A 19,491-nucleotide genomic window follows, 5' to 3' on the forward strand; every position below is an offset into this window, starting at 1 on the left:
CCCAAGCTCCCGGAATAACAACTCATGAAACTCAAATATATTTACAAGTGCCTAGCCCATATAGCTAGGCTCTTCTCAGACTAGCTCATAACTTAAGAATAACTCATTTATTCTAATCTACATTCTGCCATGTGGCTGGTTACCTGAGCTCAGGTACCATGTGTCGGTCCTCTTCACATCTTGCTGGTCAATCTCCTGCACCTGCCTCTCTCCCAGAATCCTGTCTACCAGATGTCCCACCTTCTATTTCCTGACTAAGGTACAGGGCATCAGATTTATTATTGACAGGTGCTACATCCATGCAATAATACAAGAGACTTCATCTACAGTTTAGTCCACTGTCATCATGGCAAAGATGAATGAGAGCACCCAGGCAGATGTGGTGCGGGAACAGTAGCTTAAGAGTTCCACATCTGGATGCACAGGCAGCAGGACCTGAACATTTGAAACTCCAAAGCCCATCCCTGCTGACAAATTTCCTCCAACAAAGCCACATCTGCCCCATCCAACACGGCCTCACCTCCTAACAGCCCCACTCCTTGGTAACCAAGCACTCATATCTGTGAGCCTATGGTTTCTCTGTGTAGCCTTGGCTGTCCTGGACTCATTTTGTAGACCAAGACAGGAGGTCACTTAGTGGCCTCCGAACTCACAGAGATTCAATGGAGGCCGTTCTTATTCAAAACAACATCCCCCCATTCCTCCCTGCCCCCCAACTCCCACTGTTTTGTGGGTTTTGTTGTTACTGTTTTTTTTGTGTGTGTGTGGTTTGTTTTGTATTGTTTTTGAGACAGGATCTCATTATGCAGCCCTGGCTGTCCTGGAACTCAGTATAAAAACCAGGCTGGCCTCAAACTCACAGAGATCTACCTGCCTCTGCCTCCCACGTGCTGGGCATAAAGGTGTGCGCCACCACACCTGGCTCCAATTATCCTTTGAACTGAGATGGCTTATTTCCAAGTTCTTGTGTCCCTCCTGCTAAGTTAGATGGGCAAACTGCCCTCACCCTCACTAAACCCAACCCAGCCTAAACAGAGACTTCAAAGCTTCCCCATCCTAGCTGAGGTTCCTGTTGGCGTTCAAAATGACCCACCCCCGAAGTGTACCCGCCCACGTCCAATCCAAGCCCTGCCCCACACCCTACTAATCTTCGTCCCACACATTCAAATCTGTTCCCGCTAGTATAGCCGTGGGCAACACAGGGGCTGGAAAAGGAGGCTAACGGCAGACAGAGACACAGGCCCCTGGGGTCACTTCAGGAATGAACAGTTTGCCTTTTTCCCCCGCTGCTGTTTATGTATCATCTAGCTAGCGACTGAAGATAGCTCTGCAAGCAGAACTTGAGCACAGAGTCTCTCTGACCACTTCGTTTCAGTTCCTCCTCCTCCCTCACCTCCCGTCCTGTGGTCTTGTTTTGCCTTGCAAAGGCATTGCCTTCTAAGCCTTATTTTGTGCTTGCAGTTTTCCACAGTGGCATATAGGTCATATTTTTGACCTGAGAAAGGAGCTGTAGACTGTCTGGACATTCCCAAGGTCAAATGCTGCTCCGTAGACACACACACACACACACACACACACACACACACACACACACACACCGTGTTATTCAGTAGGGTGTGACTTTGTGTGCTGTGCTGTGTGTGCTGTATTTTGCTGTAATAAATTATGGGTACAGTGGACTTCAAACTTCTTATCCTATAGCTATTTATTTGGTAGAGAAACTAAAGCAAGAACTAACAGGCTACAAGACTACTTGCCATCTCTCGCAGGCCTGCCCAAGAGCCTCTGTTTTGCATACTTCTTGAAGATTCTCCTGGTTTTGTTTTTCTCTCCTTAAAGACAAATGTAAGTACATTGCAAGAGACAATGCCTACTCCTTTTTTCTTTTTTTCTTTTTCTTTTTTGGTTTTTCTAGACAGGGTTTCTCTGTGTAGCCTTGGCTGTCCTGGACTCACTTTGTAGACCAAGCTGGCCTCCAACTAACATCGATCCACCTGCCTCTGCCTCCCGTGTGCTGGGACTAAAGGCGTGCGCCACCACACCCAGCCTGAGAATGCCTACTCCTAACACAGAGATTCATCTACCTTTCCCACTAGCATCTTTGTTTATCTGAGAAATTTATACTCAACTCCAGGTATATAGATAATATAAAGTACACAAACAAAACATTTAATGATAATTCATAAAATACTTAAAAGCAATTCTTAGGAATATATGCTACTTTACAATTTATTAAGATGGAAAAAATTGCTTCCTAATGAGATAGACCTGCTTATCTTTACATAAAACATTAAATTTTGAGCTGGGCATGGTGGCTCTTTTTTCTGTCTCCGGGAAAAAGAATAAATAAATTTCGGCCAGACAGTGGTGGCGCCCACCTTTAATCCCAGCACTCAGGAGGTAAAGGTAGGCAGATCTCTGAGTTCAAGGCCAGCGTGGTTACTCTGTAGAGAGACTTCCAGTATAGCCATGGCAACACAGAGAAGCAGTGTCTTAAAACAAAACATTAAATTTTGACTGAATATTTGATACTCTGGGATGCAGAACTTCTTCAGCATTTTTTCAAAATTGATACTCTCATTTTATAGCTCTCCATACTGAGAGTATGGCTTTAAATATGTAGTACGAAGTGGCAGAAATATGTTTAGCGCCATTTCAGACATACCTCTTGCCACAAAGACCCTTGGAATTCTTCATTTCCAGATGTCAAATAAAGTTATTCATGTTTTCCCTTTGCTATCTTACTGCTTCATTCTTGGAGGAAGAACGGGCAGGAACCTGGCCAGAGACAGGAGACCGACCTCACTCACCAACTGTTTCAATAATATACAATAGCCTCAAATCCTAGCCAAGCTCTTTCGGGTATTTGTTTCCACTTAGTGGTATGACAGCAGGTATAAAGCAAAGTATGCATGCTGTGTGTTCAAAACCGAGGGTACAGTGAAGTTGTCTAGTGGTCAGAAACATCTGCATTTCTTTCTTTTTTTGGTTTTTTCAAGACAGTGTCTCTCTGTGTAGCCCTGGATGTCCTAGACTTGCTTTGTAGACCAGGTTGGCCTCCAACTCACAGCGATCCACCTGCCTCTGCCTCCAGAGTGCTGGGATTAAAGGTGTGCACCGCCACATCCGTCTATGTCTAAATTTCTTTTTTTTTTTTTTAAGATTTATTTATTTACTGTATATGAGTGCTTTATCTGCAGAAGAGGGCATCAGATCACATTATAGATGGTTTTGAGCCACCATGTGGTTGCTGGGAATTGAACTCAGGACCTCTAGAAGAGCAGTCAGTGCTCTTAACCACTGAACCATCATCTCTCCAGCCCCCTATGTCTGGATTTCTAAGATTAATTTCTGGTTATTATTTGTTCAGAAACCTTTACTGTTCACCAACCCCCACATTCGGTCAAACCTCATTGGGTCCTGCGTGACTCACAGGTTAAGAAGCTGTGCTCTAATAAACCACATTTAAAGGACAAGCCATGCCATTTCCGATCTAACTGCCTTTACTGATAGGACCAGTTACATGAAAAACAGATTGTAATGATATGGTCTGCTCCAAGCAGACAGGAGACTCAAGGCCACATTCACCTAGAACCTCTGCCCAGAAAGCAGAGCCTATAACCCTCCCCCGGGCTTTAAAGCTAGCCAAAAATAAAATCATAGCCTCATATCTCCAGGCATGTCCAGCTCCTTAACATTGCAACATAACACAATGTTATCATCTACAAAGTTCACTCTCCACAAAGTTCATCGTCCAAAGTAACGTGGTTGTTAGAACACCCACCTGCACACCACGCGGCTCATCATTCCTGACTCTCTCCACCGAGTCCCATACCCCAACACACACACACACACACACACACACACACACACACACACACACACACGATTTCACTGTGTAGCTCTGGCTGGCCTGGAACTCACTCTGTAGACCAGACTGCCCACAAACTTACAGGAATCCACCAGCTCTGCCTCCCGAGTGGAGTGCTGGGATTAAAGAGCTGAGCCTCCACCGCCCAGCACTAGCTTACATCTTTGGGCCAACTCCCACAGCCTGACTCAGGGGATACCTCCCTGCAACGCTCAGTGAGACAGAGAGTGGAACTGCTCGCTCGAGCTATGACCTGACCTGACAACAGTCCATGATTTATGGTCCTAACTAGGACCTGGCGGCAGGTTCTTTGACCTGTATATTAGCTAGGTTGAACTAGATAAGGTGATATGAAACTTCTTTTTTGTTTGTTTTGTTTTATTATAATTTGTTTAGTTTCATTTTATGTGCATTAGTGTGAAGGTGTCAGATCCCTTGGAACTGGAGTTAGAGACAGTGAGCTGCCAGGTGGGTGCTGGGGATTGAACCTGGGTCCTTTGGAAGAACAGGCAGCGCTCTTAACCACGGAGCTATTTCTCCAGCTTTGTTTGTTTGTTGTTTTTTTGGTTTTTGTTGTTGTTGTTGTTGTTTTTCGAGATAGGGTTTCTCTATGTATCCTAGGCTGTCCTGGATTCACTTTTGTAGACCAGGCTGGCCTCGAACTCACAGCGATCCGCCTGCCTCTGCCTCCCGAGTGCTGGGATTAAAGGCGTGCGCCACCACGCCCGGCTTGTTTGTTGTTTTTTTAAAATCAAATTTCCCTTTTATTTAGGAGATTGGTCTAGAAACACCTCAGCTGTCTGAAGGCGTGCGCCACCACACCCGGTGACTCCTGGCTTTTTAAAACACACTTCATGAAGTTCTTCCCTAGGCTTTAAAGGGAAGCCTTTTCTTAACTTTAAGGTCTCATGTTTAGAGCCCTCTATATTTTATTATTTGTGTGATTCTCTTTCCCCCATCCAGAAGCTCAGTTATGGCCTTGAGGCTCTTTCATTCTAATAGACCTCATTCTTTCAAAGGAATTATGAATTGTGTTGGCTTCCCTGCTGACTGACCACTAAGGCCCCCCTCTCCGCGATATTTAACAGGCAGACAGACACACACACACACAAACACAACCTCAAAAAGAAAAACAAAACCCACCTCATAATAATAGTTTCTTGTGGCACATTTGTAGCGCTCATGGGGTCCATGCAGCGCTGGGCACGCCACACTGATTTCTATTAAGGCCTTCCAGCATTACATAAACATGCTGCCTTGTGGAAAAGAGAATTGTTGGAATTTAAAATTCTACTCTTGGGGGCTGGAAAGATGGCTCAGAGGTTAGGGCAAATGCTTCTGGGTAGCAAAAAAACCATTATCTTTTTTTTTTTTTAACTTAAAGTTAGAACTGGGTGGTGACAGCATATGCCTCTAATCTCAGCACTCAGGAGGCAGACGCAGGTGGATCTCTGAGTTTGAGTCCAGCCCGATCTACAGGGTGAAATCCAGAACAGCCAAGACTGCACAGGAAAACCCTGTCTTGAAAAAACAAAAAAAAAGGGGGGGCTGGAGAGATGGCTTGGAGGTTAAGAGTGCTGCCTGCTCTTCCAAAGGTCCTGAGTTCAGTTCCCAGCAACCACACGGTGGCTCACAACCATCTGTAATGGGATCTAATGCCCTCTTCTGGCGTGCAGGTGTGCATGCAATAGAACACTGTACATAATAAATATTTAATAATAAAAAAAGAGCACTGCCTGCTCTTCCAAAGGACCTGGGTTCAATTCCTAGCACCCACATGGCAGCTCACAACTGTCTGTAACTCCAAGATCTGATACCTTCAGACCAATGCACATAAATTAAAATTAAATAAAACACTTTAAAATAAAATTCCATTCTTCCATTCACTCACCAAGTGCTCGATCACTCTACGCCCTAGTCGGGTGTTTCACACTGCAAGTGTCACAGTGGAGGAGCAATATAGCACGGTCTAGAGCCTGGCTCCAGGTAAGCTTTGCAGAGTTTAAGTCCAACCGTCCAAGGCGCTGCGGATTGGCCTACGTCACTTCCTTGGTTACCGGCACAGGCCACGCAGGAGCCTGTCTTTACAGAGACCCGCCTGTAGGGCGTGACCAGAGCGCGCGTCGCTCGCAGAAAGCCGTCCACGATCTCTACCCTGAACACCACACCCCTGTGAGACTCTCTTCTGGCTTGAAAACAGTCTCAGGACTGCAGCCACACTCCAGCCGGCCGGAAGCGGAACCGATCTTAGCCGGAAGGAGCTTAGCCCACCTGAAGGTTGCTGAGCATCGGCGGGCGTTGAGCCACGTCATGGCGGCGGATGGGACAGGTGCGGCCGGAGGAGGAGCTGTCGGCGGTTGCCTGACCAAGGACAGCTTGCGGGATGCTAAGTGCCCAGCGGCGATCCCAAATCGGCGGCGCATTTCCTCCCTGTCTCGTGACGCGCAGCGCCGAGCCTATCAGTGGTGCCGGGAGTACCTGGGCGGTGCCTGGCGCCAAGTGCTGCCCGAGGAGCTGAGCGTTTGCCCCGTGAGGTCAGGAGTCAGCCTCGGGGGGGATCTCTCCAGATACTCCCTGTTTTGTCGCTGTCTGTGCTTAAGTAGGGTGGGGCGGGGTGGGGGTGGAGCCAGGTCCGCAGGCTGCTGTGCTGAAAGGGGTGGGTGGTGGGGCGTGGCGAGGTCTTACCGGGAGGTGGGTCTAGAATGGATCCCACCAATCGGGGGCGACCTATGCTGAACCTTGACTTGTCTGGCTCTTCAGCGGAGGCCTCAGCAACCTGCTGTTCCGATGCTCGCTACCGGACCACCTGCCCAGTGTGGGCGAGGAGCCCCGCGAGGTGTTGCTCCGACTGTATGGGGCCATCCTGCAGGTGAGGGCCATAGCTTGAAAGTGAGTTTGGACTTCTGGAGCAAGTGGTGCAGAAAGTGTTGCCTAGGTTATGTGGATGAATATACTGATGCTCCAGAGTTCCCAGTCAGCAAGACCAGAAGCCCTAGCGATGATGGATGAAGAAAAACATCATTTTGCACCCAGTGCCCACTTACCTCTAGCTCTTTCTGACTTGGGCCCCTTTGCCGTCCGTCTTCCTTCAGGGCGTAGACTCCTTGGTATTAGAGAGTGTGATGTTCGCCATCCTTGCAGAGAGGTCTCTAGGGCCCCAGCTTTATGGAGTGTTTCCAGAGGGCCGCCTGGAACAATACCTCCCAGTAAGAGCCCAGTTTTTGTAGTTTTTACCAAGTCCTTATCCCAGCCCCAATGTCTGCCATCAAATCCCAGGTAGGGAAATTTCCCTAAGGCCTTGATCTCCTCCCATCCCCCCATCCCTTCCCCCCTCCTGCCCCAGCCCCCTCACCACCCTGATAGGTTACTGGGTACAGAGCCGGCCACTGAAAACTCAAGAGCTCCAGGACCCAGTGTTGTCAGGAGCCATTGCAACAAAGATGGCCCGCTTCCATGGTATGGAGATGCCTTTCACTAAGGAACCCCACTGGTTGTTTGGGACAATGGAGCGGTGAGTCAACTTTGGGAACCGAAACGGAACTTATAGTTGAGGAACAAACAGGTGTCCCAGTATCTATCATAGACTCTCACCCAAATCACAGTGATAGGAAAATGTGGCCTGAGAGTCGATAGATTTGAAAGGGGTGGGGAAAGATAGAGTGAATGTATCCTTTTAAAAAAATATTTATTTAGTTATTAGGTATACAGTGTTTTGCCCGCACGTACATCTGTACGCCAGAAGAGGGCACCAGATCTTGTTATAGATGGTTGTGAGCCACCATGTGGTTGCTGGGAATTGAACTCAGGACCTTTGGAAGAGTAGGCAGTGCCCTTAACCTCTGAGCCATTTCTCCAGCCTGAATGTATCCTTTTTGGGCGTGGCCCTACAGGTACCTAAAGCAGATCCAGGACCTGCCGTCCACTGGCCTCCCCCAGATGAACCTGCTGGAGATGTACAGCCTGAAGGATGAGATGAGCAACCTCAGGTGAAGGCAGGCGGCACAGTGCGGTGGCACCAGGCATTTATCTGCCTCCTCCCCAGGACTGGCTGAGGCCTAGAGCCAGGAGCTAGTGATGAAGGTGGCTGTAGTCCCAAGGCCTTGTAACCTATGCCTCTCTACCTCTACAGGAAGTTACTGGATGCTACCCCATCGCCAGTGGTCTTCTGCCACAATGACATCCAGGAAGGTAGGAGAAAGTATGTGAGTTTGAGCCCAAGCTGAAGGGGAACAGAGTGCCCTAAAGTGACCAAAATCCTTATTCCCCCAGGGAACATCTTATTGCTCTCAGAGCCAGCAAATGACAGCCTCATGCTGGTTGACTTTGAGTACAGTAGTTACAACTACAGGTAAGAGTGGGAGGACAGTGTCCTAGCCAAACAGGCCAGGCCTTCATCTCTGCATCCTAGCTGCCCAGGGAGCTGACTCTTTGCTTTGTTCCCACAGGGGCTTTGACATTGGGAATCACTTTTGTGAGTGGGTTTATGATTATACCCATGAGGAATGGCCTTTCTATAAAGCAACACCCACAGACTACCCCAGCAGGGAACAGCAGGTATATAGACAGGCGGCTGGGGCGGGGGGGGGGGGGGGGGGGGGAAGCATTCCGGGGCTGGACATGGTGGGGCACGCCTTTAATCCCAGCACTCAGGAGGCAGAGGCAGGTAGACTACTGTGAGCTCGAGGCCAGCCTAGTCTACAAAGTGAGTCCAGGACAGCCAAGACTACACAGAGAAACCCTGTCTCAAAAAAGAAAAAAGAAAAAGCAAAGCATTCCGGTTTTGGTTTGGGAACAGAAATACTGGCTACAGAGTCACACCGTCTCCCCACTTCCTGACTCTTGTCCATTGATCTCAGCTCCATTTTATTCGCCATTACCTGGCAGTGGTCCAGAAAGGTGTGATCCTCCCTGAAGAGGAGCAGAAGAAAGTGGAAGAAGATTTGCTGATAGAGATCAATCGGTGAGGAGGGAGGGGAAGGTGGAGCAGGAGGGAGGGCATGGGAGAAAAAGGAGGGCTGCGGGTGAGGTGCCCGGCCAGAGGCGGGAGATCGCGCAGAAAGAACTGCAGTGGGGGAAAGGACTGGGAAAATGGCAGAGCAGTTGGCGCTTTGGAGACAGACCAGCCTGGAGGAAGCCAGGCAGTGCTAAATGGACTCTTGATTGCACCTCCTTTTCCCGCCCCCCCCCCCCACTCCCTAGGTATGCTCTGGCATCTCACTTTTTCTGGGGTCTGTGGTCCATCCTCCAGGCATCCATGTCCACCATAGAGTTTGGCTACTTGGTAAGTAACCAGTACGGTGGGCACGTTGGGTGGGGGCTGGGGAGGAGCCCTGGGCACGTCGTCCAGGGTGGCTGTGGGAAGAGCACAGCTCGGGCGCTGCCTCCAAGCCCTCATCACTGCTTTGTATGGTGGGCTTCCTTCCTTAGGAGTATGCCCAGTCTCGGTTCCAGTTCTACTTCGAGCAGAAGGGGCAGCTGACCACTTTGCACCCATCGTCTTGACGAACCAACCTCACCGCAGATTTCTCCTGGAGCCTCCAGGGCAGGACCTTGGGGGGCGGGGAGGAGACCCCCGACTGGGCTGTGCCTCTAAATGAGGCTCTTGTTGAAATAGCTGACCTCTGTCCCCCTGTCTGTCTGAATAGTTGCCTGAGATGGGCGTCTGGGAACCCCTGGGTCTGTGTACCTAAATAAATGAACTTCAGAAATACAAAATTGAAGGGCACAGGTTTAAGTGATTTCTATTTAATGCACTGGGCTTAAAAGTGATGGGGGAGCAGTCGGTTCCACTCATTGAGATCTCCTATCCCATAATATTCCCTGGCTCCAGTTTAGAAGTGACAAATACTGAAGATTGGGCTTAGAACTAACAGAAAGGGGACTTGGGGGAAGAGGACTGGAGAGGGACGGGGCAGCAGCTGGGCCCTGGATGGGATTGCCAACCTTGAGCCCTGGAATTAGGGAACAGGCTGCACAGCTGACTCCTGGTGACCTTTTCCCTACATTCAGCTATATTTAGCACTGATGCAACCACGCTCACGTGAGACCCTCCATTCCCCAGACCTTCTGCAGGCTTGTGAGAACCCTACCCACTCCTCCTAGGCGGGGGGGGGGGGGGGGGGCCCCCAAAAGGACGGGGTTCTGGTTTCCGCCCATATCTGTTTTCTCCCCACCCCAATTTGGGAGTGGGTGTCAAGTTCCCAGTGAGAACAGGGCGGGGCCGGGCAGGGGTGGCCAGGCCTGAAGGACGCGGGGACACGGGCCAGAGTGGCCAGACCCATACACCGACAGAAGCAAACCTGAGCTGTGAGTCGGGGACCAGCACAGGGAGGCCAGCCGGACCCAGAGGCATTCCATCCCACAACGCTTCACTCTTAATCTCACCCGAGCTTTCCCAGCGAGGACAGTGCTGGGAGCATCCGAACCTAGTCGCTGTCCAGGCCCGCTTCCCTTCCCTGAGCGTCTTTCCCCGACCCCAAGCCGCCCTTCGCTCTCCTTGGGGTACTTGGAGCCCGACTCTTGCAGCATTGCAGATGGGCCTGTCCGGAACCCCCACGAGGGTTCGGCAGCAGCGGCGGCGGTTGACCAGACTTGGAAAGGCCCAGCGGGGCGCCGTAGCACTGGGCCACGGGCGGGTTTGGGGGGTGGTCGCATAGGGGAGGGGGCGAAGGGGGGTGGGGAGCGAGGACCAGATGGGGCAGTGGGAGGGCGGAGCCTCAGCTAGAGGTGGCCGGCGGGGGCGGGGCTGGGTTGGGCACACTAAGCACTGTCTACCCCTACTCTTAGGTTCTGACTAACCCCCAGGATGGCGGAAGCACACCAGGCAGTAGCTTTCCAGTTCACTGTGACCCCGGACGGGGTCGACTTCCGGCTCAGTCGGGAGGCTGTGAGACACATCTACTTGTCTGGAATCAATTCCTGGAAGAAACGCCTTATTCGAATCAAGGTGTGGGCACAGGTGGTCCTCCGGATCTCTTTTTTTTTTTTTTCCAGCAGTGCCTAGGCCAGCTGTCAGCAGTTAGTCTCATTGACAGCGTCTGTCTCTGCTTTTGGCCAGCAGTACTGCTGCTGGTTATAGATAGGTTCCATCCAGCAGTGCAGAAGTCAGAAGGATGATGCTGTGGTGGGGCCATATATACATAAGTGTAATTGTGTGGAGAAAGAACACAGTGAATGGATGAGGCAAAGACCAGGCGCCCTTTCTCAAGACTTCCCAGGTGCCTAATTTACATTTTCCTACTCCGCAAGGATGCCTGTTTCTTCCCCTACAGAATGGCATCCTTAGGGGTGTGTACCCTGGCAGCCCCACCAGCTGGTTGGTTGTTGTCATGGCAACAGTTGGGTCTAACTACTGCAAGGTGGATATCTCCATGGGGCTGGTCCGCTGCATCCAGAGATACCTCCCTGAAAGGTAAGGCCTCTGAAAGACACCAGTTTCAGGCAGAACGGTGTCAGATCCGTTCCCAAGGCCAGCATTCTTGTACTGGACAGATCCAGAAAAGCAGCTGTTGGTGGCCAAGGGGCCCTTTCCCAGGGCTACCATCTCTCAGTTCCAAAGCAGTCTGCATTTGATGCACGCACCCAGAGAGCTCCTTTTCCATTTCTTCCCCTAAGAGAGTTCGTAGCCATCAACTACAATCAGCATTCCCTGCAGGATGGCCCCAAAGGGATATCCTGAAGACTTCCTCCTCCTCCTCCAAATAGGTATGGCCACTATGGGACCCCACAGACGAAGACACTTCTCAGCATGGTCATCTTCTCCACCGGAGTCTGGGCCACAGGCATTTTCTTATTCCGACAAACCCTGAAGCTGCTGCTCTCCTACCACGGATGGATGTTTGAGATGCACACCAAGACCAGCCATGCTACCAAGATCTGGGCTGTGAGCAGCAGCAGTGGGTGGGGAGCAGGCATCTGGCCTGAGATCATAGGAACCCTTATTCGGGGCTCTGAGGAAGCAGGGAAAGGCGGACTGAACATCAGTGCCGGGTGCATGGGTTTGCCCTAAAGGAGCCGGAGTGAGGGGGCCGTGGGGGGGAGGGTGTCTGAAGGTCTCAGTCGGTTCATTTTTTTTAGTTTGTGTCCGTTCTTCCTGCTGGCTCTTCCCCAACACTGTGCTCTGTACCTTCAGATCTGTGTTCGCCTCCTGTCCAGCAGGCGACCTATGCTCTACAGCTTCCAGACCTCTCTGCCTAAGCTTCCTGTTCCCAGTGTGCCAGCCACCGTTCACAGGGTAAGAGCCCGAGTGCCAGTGAGCACAGAATCCTAGATTTGGAGGGCCGGTCCAAACCTACAAGGACTGTTTTCTTTTCTTTTTTAAAAGTTCGTTTTAATTTTAGGTGCATTGGTGTTTTGCCTGCACATGTGTCTGTGTGAGGGTGTCAGATCATGGAGTTAAAGACAGTTGTGAGCTGCCATGTGGGTGCGGGGATTTGAACCCGGCTCCTCTGGAAAAGCACACAGCGCTCTTAACCGCTGAGCCACCTCTCCAGCCCAGGACTGTTTTCAATAAATAGCTGGCCTGAGAAGAACGGGGGGTCTGGTTGAGGAGAGGTGGTGAGAAGGTTAAGATGGAGGAAGCGACTAGGTGGCGGCGGTGGCACACGCTTTAAATCCCAGCACTTGGGAGGCAGAGGTAGGCAGATCTCTATGAGTTCAAGGCCAGCCTGGTCCTCAGAGCGAGTTCCAGGATAGCTAGAGCTGTTACACAGAAAAACCCTGTCTTGGGGGAAAAGAGAGAGAGAGAGAGAGAGAAGAGACAGACAGACAGACAGACAGACAGACAGACAGACAGACAGGGATGGAGGTAGCCATCTTTGTTAATCATTTGCCTGGACAGTACCTGGATTCTGTGCGGCCCTTGTTGGATGATGAAGAATATTACCGCATGGAGACACTGGCCAAAGAATTCCAGGACAAGACAGCCCCCAGACTGCAGAAATACCTGGTTCTCAAGTCATGGTGGGCAACTAACTACGTAAGTTCGCCCTCCCGGCCTTGTTCTGAGCCGCGTGTTCTTGAGATCCCTCCCTCCACTCTGACCTCCAGCCCTCTGGTCCGCAGGTGAGTGACTGGTGGGAAGAGTACGTCTACCTCCGAGGCAGGAGTCCCCTCATGGTCAACAGCAACTACTATGCCATGGTAAGAACCAGAGCCTCCTAGGGCTCCTGTGTGCCCAGCTCTGTCCCCAGCTCTGGAACAAGGATCTAGATGACATCCCAGAGCCTTTGCTTCCGTTTCCATGGGTGAGTGGGGGTTATGGAGTGAGGCCTGAGGGAAAGAAAAAGGGAGGAAAGACCCTACAGGAGCAGTCCAGAGCCAGCCTAGGGGATCCTGACACCAGAGAGAATTCTGAGACTGCCCTTGACTTTCTCAGGCTAGCTGCTCCATTGCTTCCTAACTCCCTGCCCCCTCTGGCCTCTCAGGCACAGGTTCTCAGCTATCTTGACACTATTTTCAGAGAACTTCATAAAAACCTACTTTGCAGCCGGGCGTGGTGGCGCACACCTTTAATCCCAGCACTCGGGAGGCAGAGGCAGGCAGATGGCTGTGAGTTCGAGGCCAGCCTGGTCTACAAAGTGAATCTAGGACAGCCAGGGCTACACAAAGAAACCCTGTCTCAAAAAAAAAAAAAAACAAATAAATAAATAATAAATTTTTAAAAATACTTTGCCCTTGTCCCTTTGTGGAGCCAGACCACAGGATGAATGCCAGCTTCTTGTAGTACTCAGGAAGTCACTGTCTGCCTCACTTCATGTGACTGCTGTCTCCACCATATACCTGTGGACAGGTAGCTGATCTTCCTGCTGCACAGTATCCAACCTCTCTTACTGTCCAAAGTATACCCTGCTAGCCTCCTGGAATTCCCCTCATCCACAAACCATCTTTCTAACAACTTTTTGCCTGTCAGAATCAAAGATTTGTGTTTCTTGTTGCTGTTTTGTGGGAGAACCCCTTTGAAGGAAAATAAGCAGAGTGTGAATGGGCAGAGAATAGCTCAAGGTTCAACCCTGGTTATACATTTCCAGAAGATCACCCTGACATGACGTAGGATGGAACATAGACAGGGCATACAATAAATACCTCAGGCCCCTGAAGAAGTCCCCTCAGGCTAGTGAGGCTCGGGTGACACCCAGACAGAGGTGCCCAACCTACAGACTCTGCTCCATCTATAGGATTTTGTGCTTATCAAGAACACAAATGTGCAAGCAGCACGCCTGGGAAACGCTGTCCATGCTATGATCATGTATCGCCGCAAACTGGACCGTGAAGAGATCAAGCCTGTGAGTGACAGCAGGGTTAAGGGGCGGGGCGAAAAAGAGAGGGCTGAATCTAAGCCATGCTGGGCCTTCCTCCCAGGTGATGGCACTGGGCATGGTGCCCATGTGCTCCTACCAGATGGAGAGGATGTTTAACACTACGCGCATCCCAGGCAAAGAGACAGGTACTGGGGCTACAGCCAGGCACCCATGAAGAGGAAGTCCTTGCCATGCCAGCTAGGTGCCCAACTATTATTTGTCTCTAAGCATTCCAGTGTCTCAGGGTCATGAATTTGTGAAAAGTGGTCAGTTTGTGAGAGATTCTGGGTAGTTGTTATTTACAGACTCGGTGCTGATGCTGGGACCCCAGAGGGGTCCAGAATAGTGGCTCTCCTTCCTGGGCCTCCAAGTGCCTAGGAAGGTAGTCATGTGTCAAAAGGAATGAGAGAAGCACTGCTAGTGTGGTGGAACTCGAGAGAAGACAAGCCATCCCTCTCAGAGCCTGAAGAGGAGACAGGAGCACTCACTAGGGCCACAGGGACTGGCTTAGTGTAGAAATCTACCCCTAGATAAAGGAAGGCCCAGGTCAGGTGTGAGGCAACCCAGAGTCTGCAGGGATCACCTGTGTGGGAGAGGTGGGCCCTTTCTGGGCTCGGGAGGGGGAACTGGCTGGTCCCTGAGGCCCCGCCTCAGCCTCTCACCGGCTTCCATCACAGATGTGCTACAGCATCTCTCAGAGAGCAGGCACGTGGCCGTCTACCACAAAGGTCGCTTCTTCAAGGTGTGGCTCTATGAGGGCTCTCGCCTGCTCAAGCCCCGAGACCTGGAGATGCAGTTCCAGAGAATCCTGGATGACCCTTCCCTGCCTCAGCCTGGGGAGGAGAAGCTGGCAGCGCTCACCGCAGGAGGAAGGTACCCAGGGCCTGTGGGAAGGGCTTGTCCAGGCCCAGGCTCAAGGCTTCATGAGAAGAAAAGTTTGACCCCCACCTCCATCCTAGAACTGGGGGCCAGAGGTGCATCCAAGGATAGGCACCTAATGCACAGTGAAGGGCACTAATGGTAAGGGCAGAGGACAGCTTTCAGGGTACCCAAGTGGCCCGACCTCACCTTGTCTCCAGATTCAGGCAGATCCTAAGAGGTACCCTGACTTAAAAATAACAACAAAAAAACCCCTACACATTGGTTCTACTGCTTTCCTGCCCCGTGTCCCCAGGGTAGAGTGGGCAGAGGCACGTCAGAGCTTCTTTAGCTCTGGCAAGAACAAGATTTCTCTAGACGCCATCGAGCGTGCTGCATTCTTTGTGGCCCTGGATGAAGAGTCCCACTGTTACAACCCTGACGACGAGGCCAGTCTTAGCCTCTGTGGCAAGGCCTTGCTGCATGGCAACTGCCACAACAGGTATGTGCCCCAGACTCGTGGGTCAGAGGTTAGAGTTAAAATTCAGTGGTTAGAATTATAGGCTAGCAGTTAGGGTTAGATTAAAGCAGAAGTCTGTTTCGGGGTTGATGGGCAGGTAGCATTTATTTGGGGTAAGGTGGTAATAGTTAAGGTTGGACGTTGAAGGTTAAGAATAAAGATTGAGGGGTAGGCAGTGGGTACCTGCTGCTAAGCCCAGTGACCTGAGTTCAAACCCCAAGACCCACGTGGTGGAAGGAAAGAACCAGCTCCTGAAAATTATCTTTGACCTCCACACAGGCATGTGTGTACACACACACACACACAAATGTAACTTAAATAATTAAAAAAAAACAATAGAAATGGATCATGTGTGTTAGCAGTATAGGGTTAGGGTTGTGCATGGGAGATCTGTATAATTTCCAAGCTTTGGGTCTACCCTGATCTACTCCTACAGGTGGTTCGACAAATCTTTCACTCTTATTTCCTTCAAGAACGGTCTGTTGGGCCTCAACACAGAACATTCATGGGCCGATGCCCCCATCATTGGACACCTCTGGGAGGTAAAGGCCTGGAGAGGGGGGACCTTCAGGGCAGGTCCTGGCAATGAAGCTTGTCTCTCAGTTTGGTTTTATCCCTGTAGTTTGTCCTGGGCACTGACACCTTTCACCTGGGCTACACGGAGACTGGACACTGCGTGGGTGAGCCAAACAAGACGTTGGCTCCTCCTCAGCGACTGCAGTGGGACATTCCTGAGCGGGTATGTGGACTAGGGTCAAGTGGGTCGGGTCTCACCCTCAGGACAAAGGAACAAGAGTGTCTCAGGGTGCCATGTGGGCCACAAGGGAAGCAGAGACCACAGGGCTGACTGAGACCCGTGGCTCATGTCCATAGAGCGCCTGGCAGTGCCTTCCTCTCCACCAGGCTCCGCATGGCCTCATGCTGAGCCCTCACAAACTGTCCTTTGTGTCCCCTGAGGCTGTTGGGCTGACTCTGCCTTTCATCTGTCACCTAGATTTCATACCTTCTTAGATCTAGAGGGCTCCTCAGAGGACTTTGCCCTCCACTGACCCTTTTTCCACATCGTGGCAGTGTCGGGCAGCCATCGAGAATTCGTACCAGGTAGCCAAGGCGCTGGCTGATGACGTGGAGTTATACTGCTTCCAATTCTTACCCTTTGGCAAAGGCCTCATCAAGAAGTGCCGCACCAGCCCTGACGCCTTCGTGCAGATTGCTCTGCAGCTGGCTCACTTCCGGGTAGGAGCTCCCGAGGGCGGCTGAGTGTGCAGGGCCTCCTCAGGGCCCCGCCTGCTTGATTCACCCTGCTGTGTACCCCAGGACAAAGGCAAGTTCTGCCTGACTTATGAGGCCTCAATGACAAGAATGTTCCGAGAGGGGCGGACTGAGACGGTGCGGTCCTGTACCAGTGAGTCCACAGCCTTTGTGAAGGCCATGATGAAGGGGTCCCATACGGTGAGTGCTCCCCTCACCCACTTCCTCTTCCTCCTTCACCCAGTTACCTCAAGGGCCAGGCCTACTTCACCTCTCTGCTTTTGATCCCCAGAAAGAAGACCTCCAAAATCTCTTCCGGAAAGCTTCCGAAAAACACCAGAACATGTACCGCCTCGCCATGACAGGGGCTGGGATCGACAGGCACCTCTTCTGTCTTTATGTTGTCTCCAAGTACTTAGGAGTCAGCTCTCCTTTCCTGGCTGAGGTCAGTGAGATTGTTGGGTGTGACCTCTGGCCTCTTGCCCTTAGGCCCAGAGCAAGGTCTTCTTGCCATAGGGCTCTGTGGAATTAATGTTCTTATGAGGGAAAGCCGACAAATATGTGCTCTGCCAGAAGGTGACAGTACTTGCCTGAGGAGAGTAAAAATGGGCAGAGGTCAGGGCGGGGCAAGTCAGATGGGACTAAGGCAGCTTTGGAGAGTTTATGCAGATGCTGAGGTTTTCAAACTCCCTTAGGGAACTCCAGCACCACACATGTCCATTTCTGTGCCCTCAAGTAGTGCCTTCTTGTGTTTTGTTTTGTTTTGCTTTTTTTGTTTTGGTTGGTTGGTTTTTGAGACAAGAGTTTCTCTGGATAGCCCTGGATGGCCTGGAACTCACTGTGTAGACCAGGGTGGACTCAAACTTAGAGATCCATGTGCATCTGGCTCCTGAGTGCTGGGATTAAAAGGCATGTGACACCACTGCCAAGTCTGTGCTTTGTGTTGTCTTGTTTGTTTATCTAAGACAGAGTCTTGTTGTGTAGTCTTGGCTGGCCTGGAATTCACTATGTAGACCAGGCTGACTTTGAACTCATGGAGGATCCTCCATCCTCTGTCTCCTGAGTATTGGGATGACAGGTGTGTGCCACCACGTCTGGCTGATAGCGTCTATATTGAAGTAGTTCTTTGTCGCTATCAGTAGGACAGGTGCACACTGAGTGCTCCATGTCTGACAGGCTTCCACTTTCCTGTTACAGGTCCTTTCAGAACCCTGGAGCCTCTCCACCAGCCAGATTCCTCAGTTCCAGATCCGCATGTTTGACCCAAATCAGTACCCCAACCATCTGGGTGCTGGAGGTGGCTTTGGCCCTGTGAGTGCCCCAGAAGGATGGTGGTTGGTAGCGCTAGGACCCTGAAGTCTCACTTTAGGGGTGCAGGGCCTCAACCAGATGCCGTAGGGGTGCAAGTACTTTATTTAGAGAAGACTTGTGTGAATGTAAAGTGATAACTTCTGGCCCAGGCAGGCAGCTACTAGGACTTAACCCATTTCACATGCATCGCCAGTGAGCCATCACCATGCCCAAGGCTAGTCTCCAGGGGGACAAGGGCCCTTCAGAAGTGCACTCGCCTGAGGAGAACTGTTCCCACGAGCTACTCTGTCAGAAGGCTACAGATGGTTACAGAAAGAGCCAGAGATGATCTATAGTATGAGTCCCTGAGGAAATGTGAGGCCCAGAACCCTGACACAGCGGCAGCATCCTTTCGAGGAACCAGGAGTAGAGGCACAGTCCTTTGGCTTGCATACTACATCCTGTATTAGGAGGGTGTGGGCTGGTCTCAGGAAGGCAGCATCCAGTGTGGAACGTCCTCCTGTAGGTCTGTGGGAAGGGAAGACACGTCAGCTTGGCTCGGGGTCTCATTTGCTTCTTGTCCTCAGGTGGCAGATCATGGCTATGGGGTTTCTTACATGATCGCAGGAGAAAATACTATGTTCTTCCATGTTTCCAGCAAGTTCTCAAGTTCAGAGACGGTGAGTCTCCCCTGCTCCCATCTGGGGGTGGTCCCCAAAAGAGCTGCTCCCTGGGGTAGCCCAGAAGCACATTCCATCTCTGGGTTTGTTAGAACCACAAGAGTTCACTTGTGGGTACAGTGGGTACAAACGGGTGGGAAGTGTCCTGAAAGTGTGTCTAAGCTCTCAGTTCCCCTCAGAACGCCCAGCGCTTTGGGAACCACATCCGCCAAGCACTGCTGGACATCGCTGATCTTTTCAAAGTTTCCAAGCCTGACAGCTGAGGACAAGAGAAATACCGGCTGCCCTTTTGTCCCCACCTGCTGGAGGAAGAGGCCTGTGGCCAGGTCACAGGCATAAGGGGTGGCATACACACATGCCCAGTTCTGAGCCAGCTCTGGCGGCAAGTGTGCCCAGGCAGATACTGCTCCTTGAGGGCCCAGTTGGAGGTGGGATTGGAGCGGCGAGGGGATTTTGATTTTGAGATTTTTTTTTTGTCTTGGTAGATGCTAATAAAAAATAAGGCTGTATAATTTCTCTCTCAGCCCTCAGGTGCCTATGTTTTGTTAGAGAACTATAAGGCCCTCTTTGTGCCCCAGTTCACACTAGAATGGTGGCAGGGGAGTGTTCCTGGGGGCTTCTCACCTGCTTTGAAATATGTGCCTTCCCTGAATGATGCTGGCCTTGAGAGCACTGCCCACCCTCTCAGGTGCACATGGAATAAATTCTTACCTTAGAACCTTT

At 51.1% G+C, this 19,491-nt stretch overlaps 2 protein-coding genes and 1 long non-coding RNA gene across 4 annotated transcripts; 2 read left to right on the plus strand and 1 right to left on the minus strand.

The window, feature by feature from the left end:
• Positions 1-440: 440 nt before the first annotated feature.
• LOC311609689 lies at positions 441-5,919 on the minus strand. The gene is made up of 3 exons (XR_014783466.1): positions 5,763-5,919; positions 2,666-2,778; positions 441-1,832 (listed from the first exon to the last, which is right to left on the minus strand). It is a non-coding gene; the product is annotated as an uncharacterized lncRNA (long non-coding RNA).
• A 98-nt stretch (positions 5,920-6,017) lies between these two features.
• On the plus strand, positions 6,018-9,586 carry CHKB (choline kinase beta). The gene is made up of 11 exons (XM_084802946.1): positions 6,018-6,405; positions 6,632-6,740; positions 6,964-7,077; positions 7,249-7,382; positions 7,762-7,857; positions 8,001-8,059; positions 8,141-8,219; positions 8,317-8,425; positions 8,728-8,831; positions 9,071-9,152; positions 9,299-9,586. The coding sequence occupies exons 1-11, from the start codon at positions 6,182-6,184 to the stop codon at positions 9,371-9,373; spliced, it is 1,185 nt and encodes a 394-aa protein (XP_084659072.1). The 5' UTR covers positions 6,018-6,181; the 3' UTR covers positions 9,374-9,586.
• Positions 9,587-9,803: 217 nt separating this feature from the next.
• Positions 9,804-19,491, plus strand: CPT1B (carnitine palmitoyltransferase 1B). 2 transcript variants are annotated; one of them, XM_084802926.1, is made up of 19 exons: positions 9,804-10,177; positions 10,658-10,817; positions 11,143-11,282; positions 11,576-11,753; positions 12,003-12,104; positions 12,711-12,848; positions 12,935-13,012; positions 14,047-14,154; positions 14,231-14,315; positions 14,847-15,042; positions 15,344-15,529; positions 15,984-16,089; positions 16,170-16,286; positions 16,619-16,783; positions 16,865-16,999; positions 17,091-17,243; positions 17,996-18,109; positions 18,676-18,768; positions 18,948-19,491. In XM_084802926.1, the coding sequence occupies exons 2-19, from the start codon at positions 10,677-10,679 to the stop codon at positions 19,029-19,031; spliced, it is 2,319 nt and encodes a 772-aa protein (XP_084659052.1). In that variant the 5' UTR covers positions 9,804-10,177; positions 10,658-10,676; the 3' UTR covers positions 19,032-19,491. The 2 variants fall into 2 exon arrangements, with proteins under 2 accessions (XP_084659052.1, XP_084659053.1); XM_084802927.1 differs by lacking the exon at positions 9,804-10,177 and adding an exon at positions 10,197-10,372.

This window comes from Acomys minous (assembly GCF_964271855.1).
Source record: "Acomys minous genome assembly, chromosome: 12".
NCBI lineage: Eukaryota > Metazoa > Chordata > Mammalia > Rodentia > Muridae > Acomys > Acomys minous.

Bases quoted from the DNA above. Each gene is read 5' to 3' on its own strand.
- CHKB (XM_084802946.1), top strand. From the start codon at position 6,182: ATGGCGGCGGATGGGACAGGTGCGGCCGGAGGAGGAGCTGTCGGCGGT. The intron at 7,858-8,000 runs GTGAAGGCAGGC...CTACCTCTACAG, and splicing joins GATGAGATGAGCAACCTCAG to GAAGTTACTGGATGCTACCC. The intron at 8,832-9,070 runs GTGAGGAGGGAG...CCCACTCCCTAG, and splicing joins TTGCTGATAGAGATCAATCG to GTATGCTCTGGCATCTCACT.
- CPT1B (XM_084802926.1), top strand. From the start codon at position 10,677: ATGGCGGAAGCACACCAGGCAGTAGCTTTCCAGTTCACTGTGACCCCG. The intron at 12,105-12,710 runs GTAAGAGCCCGA...TTGCCTGGACAG, and splicing joins TGCCAGCCACCGTTCACAGG to TACCTGGATTCTGTGCGGCC. The intron at 16,287-16,618 runs GTATGTGGACTA...ACATCGTGGCAG, and splicing joins AGTGGGACATTCCTGAGCGG to TGTCGGGCAGCCATCGAGAA.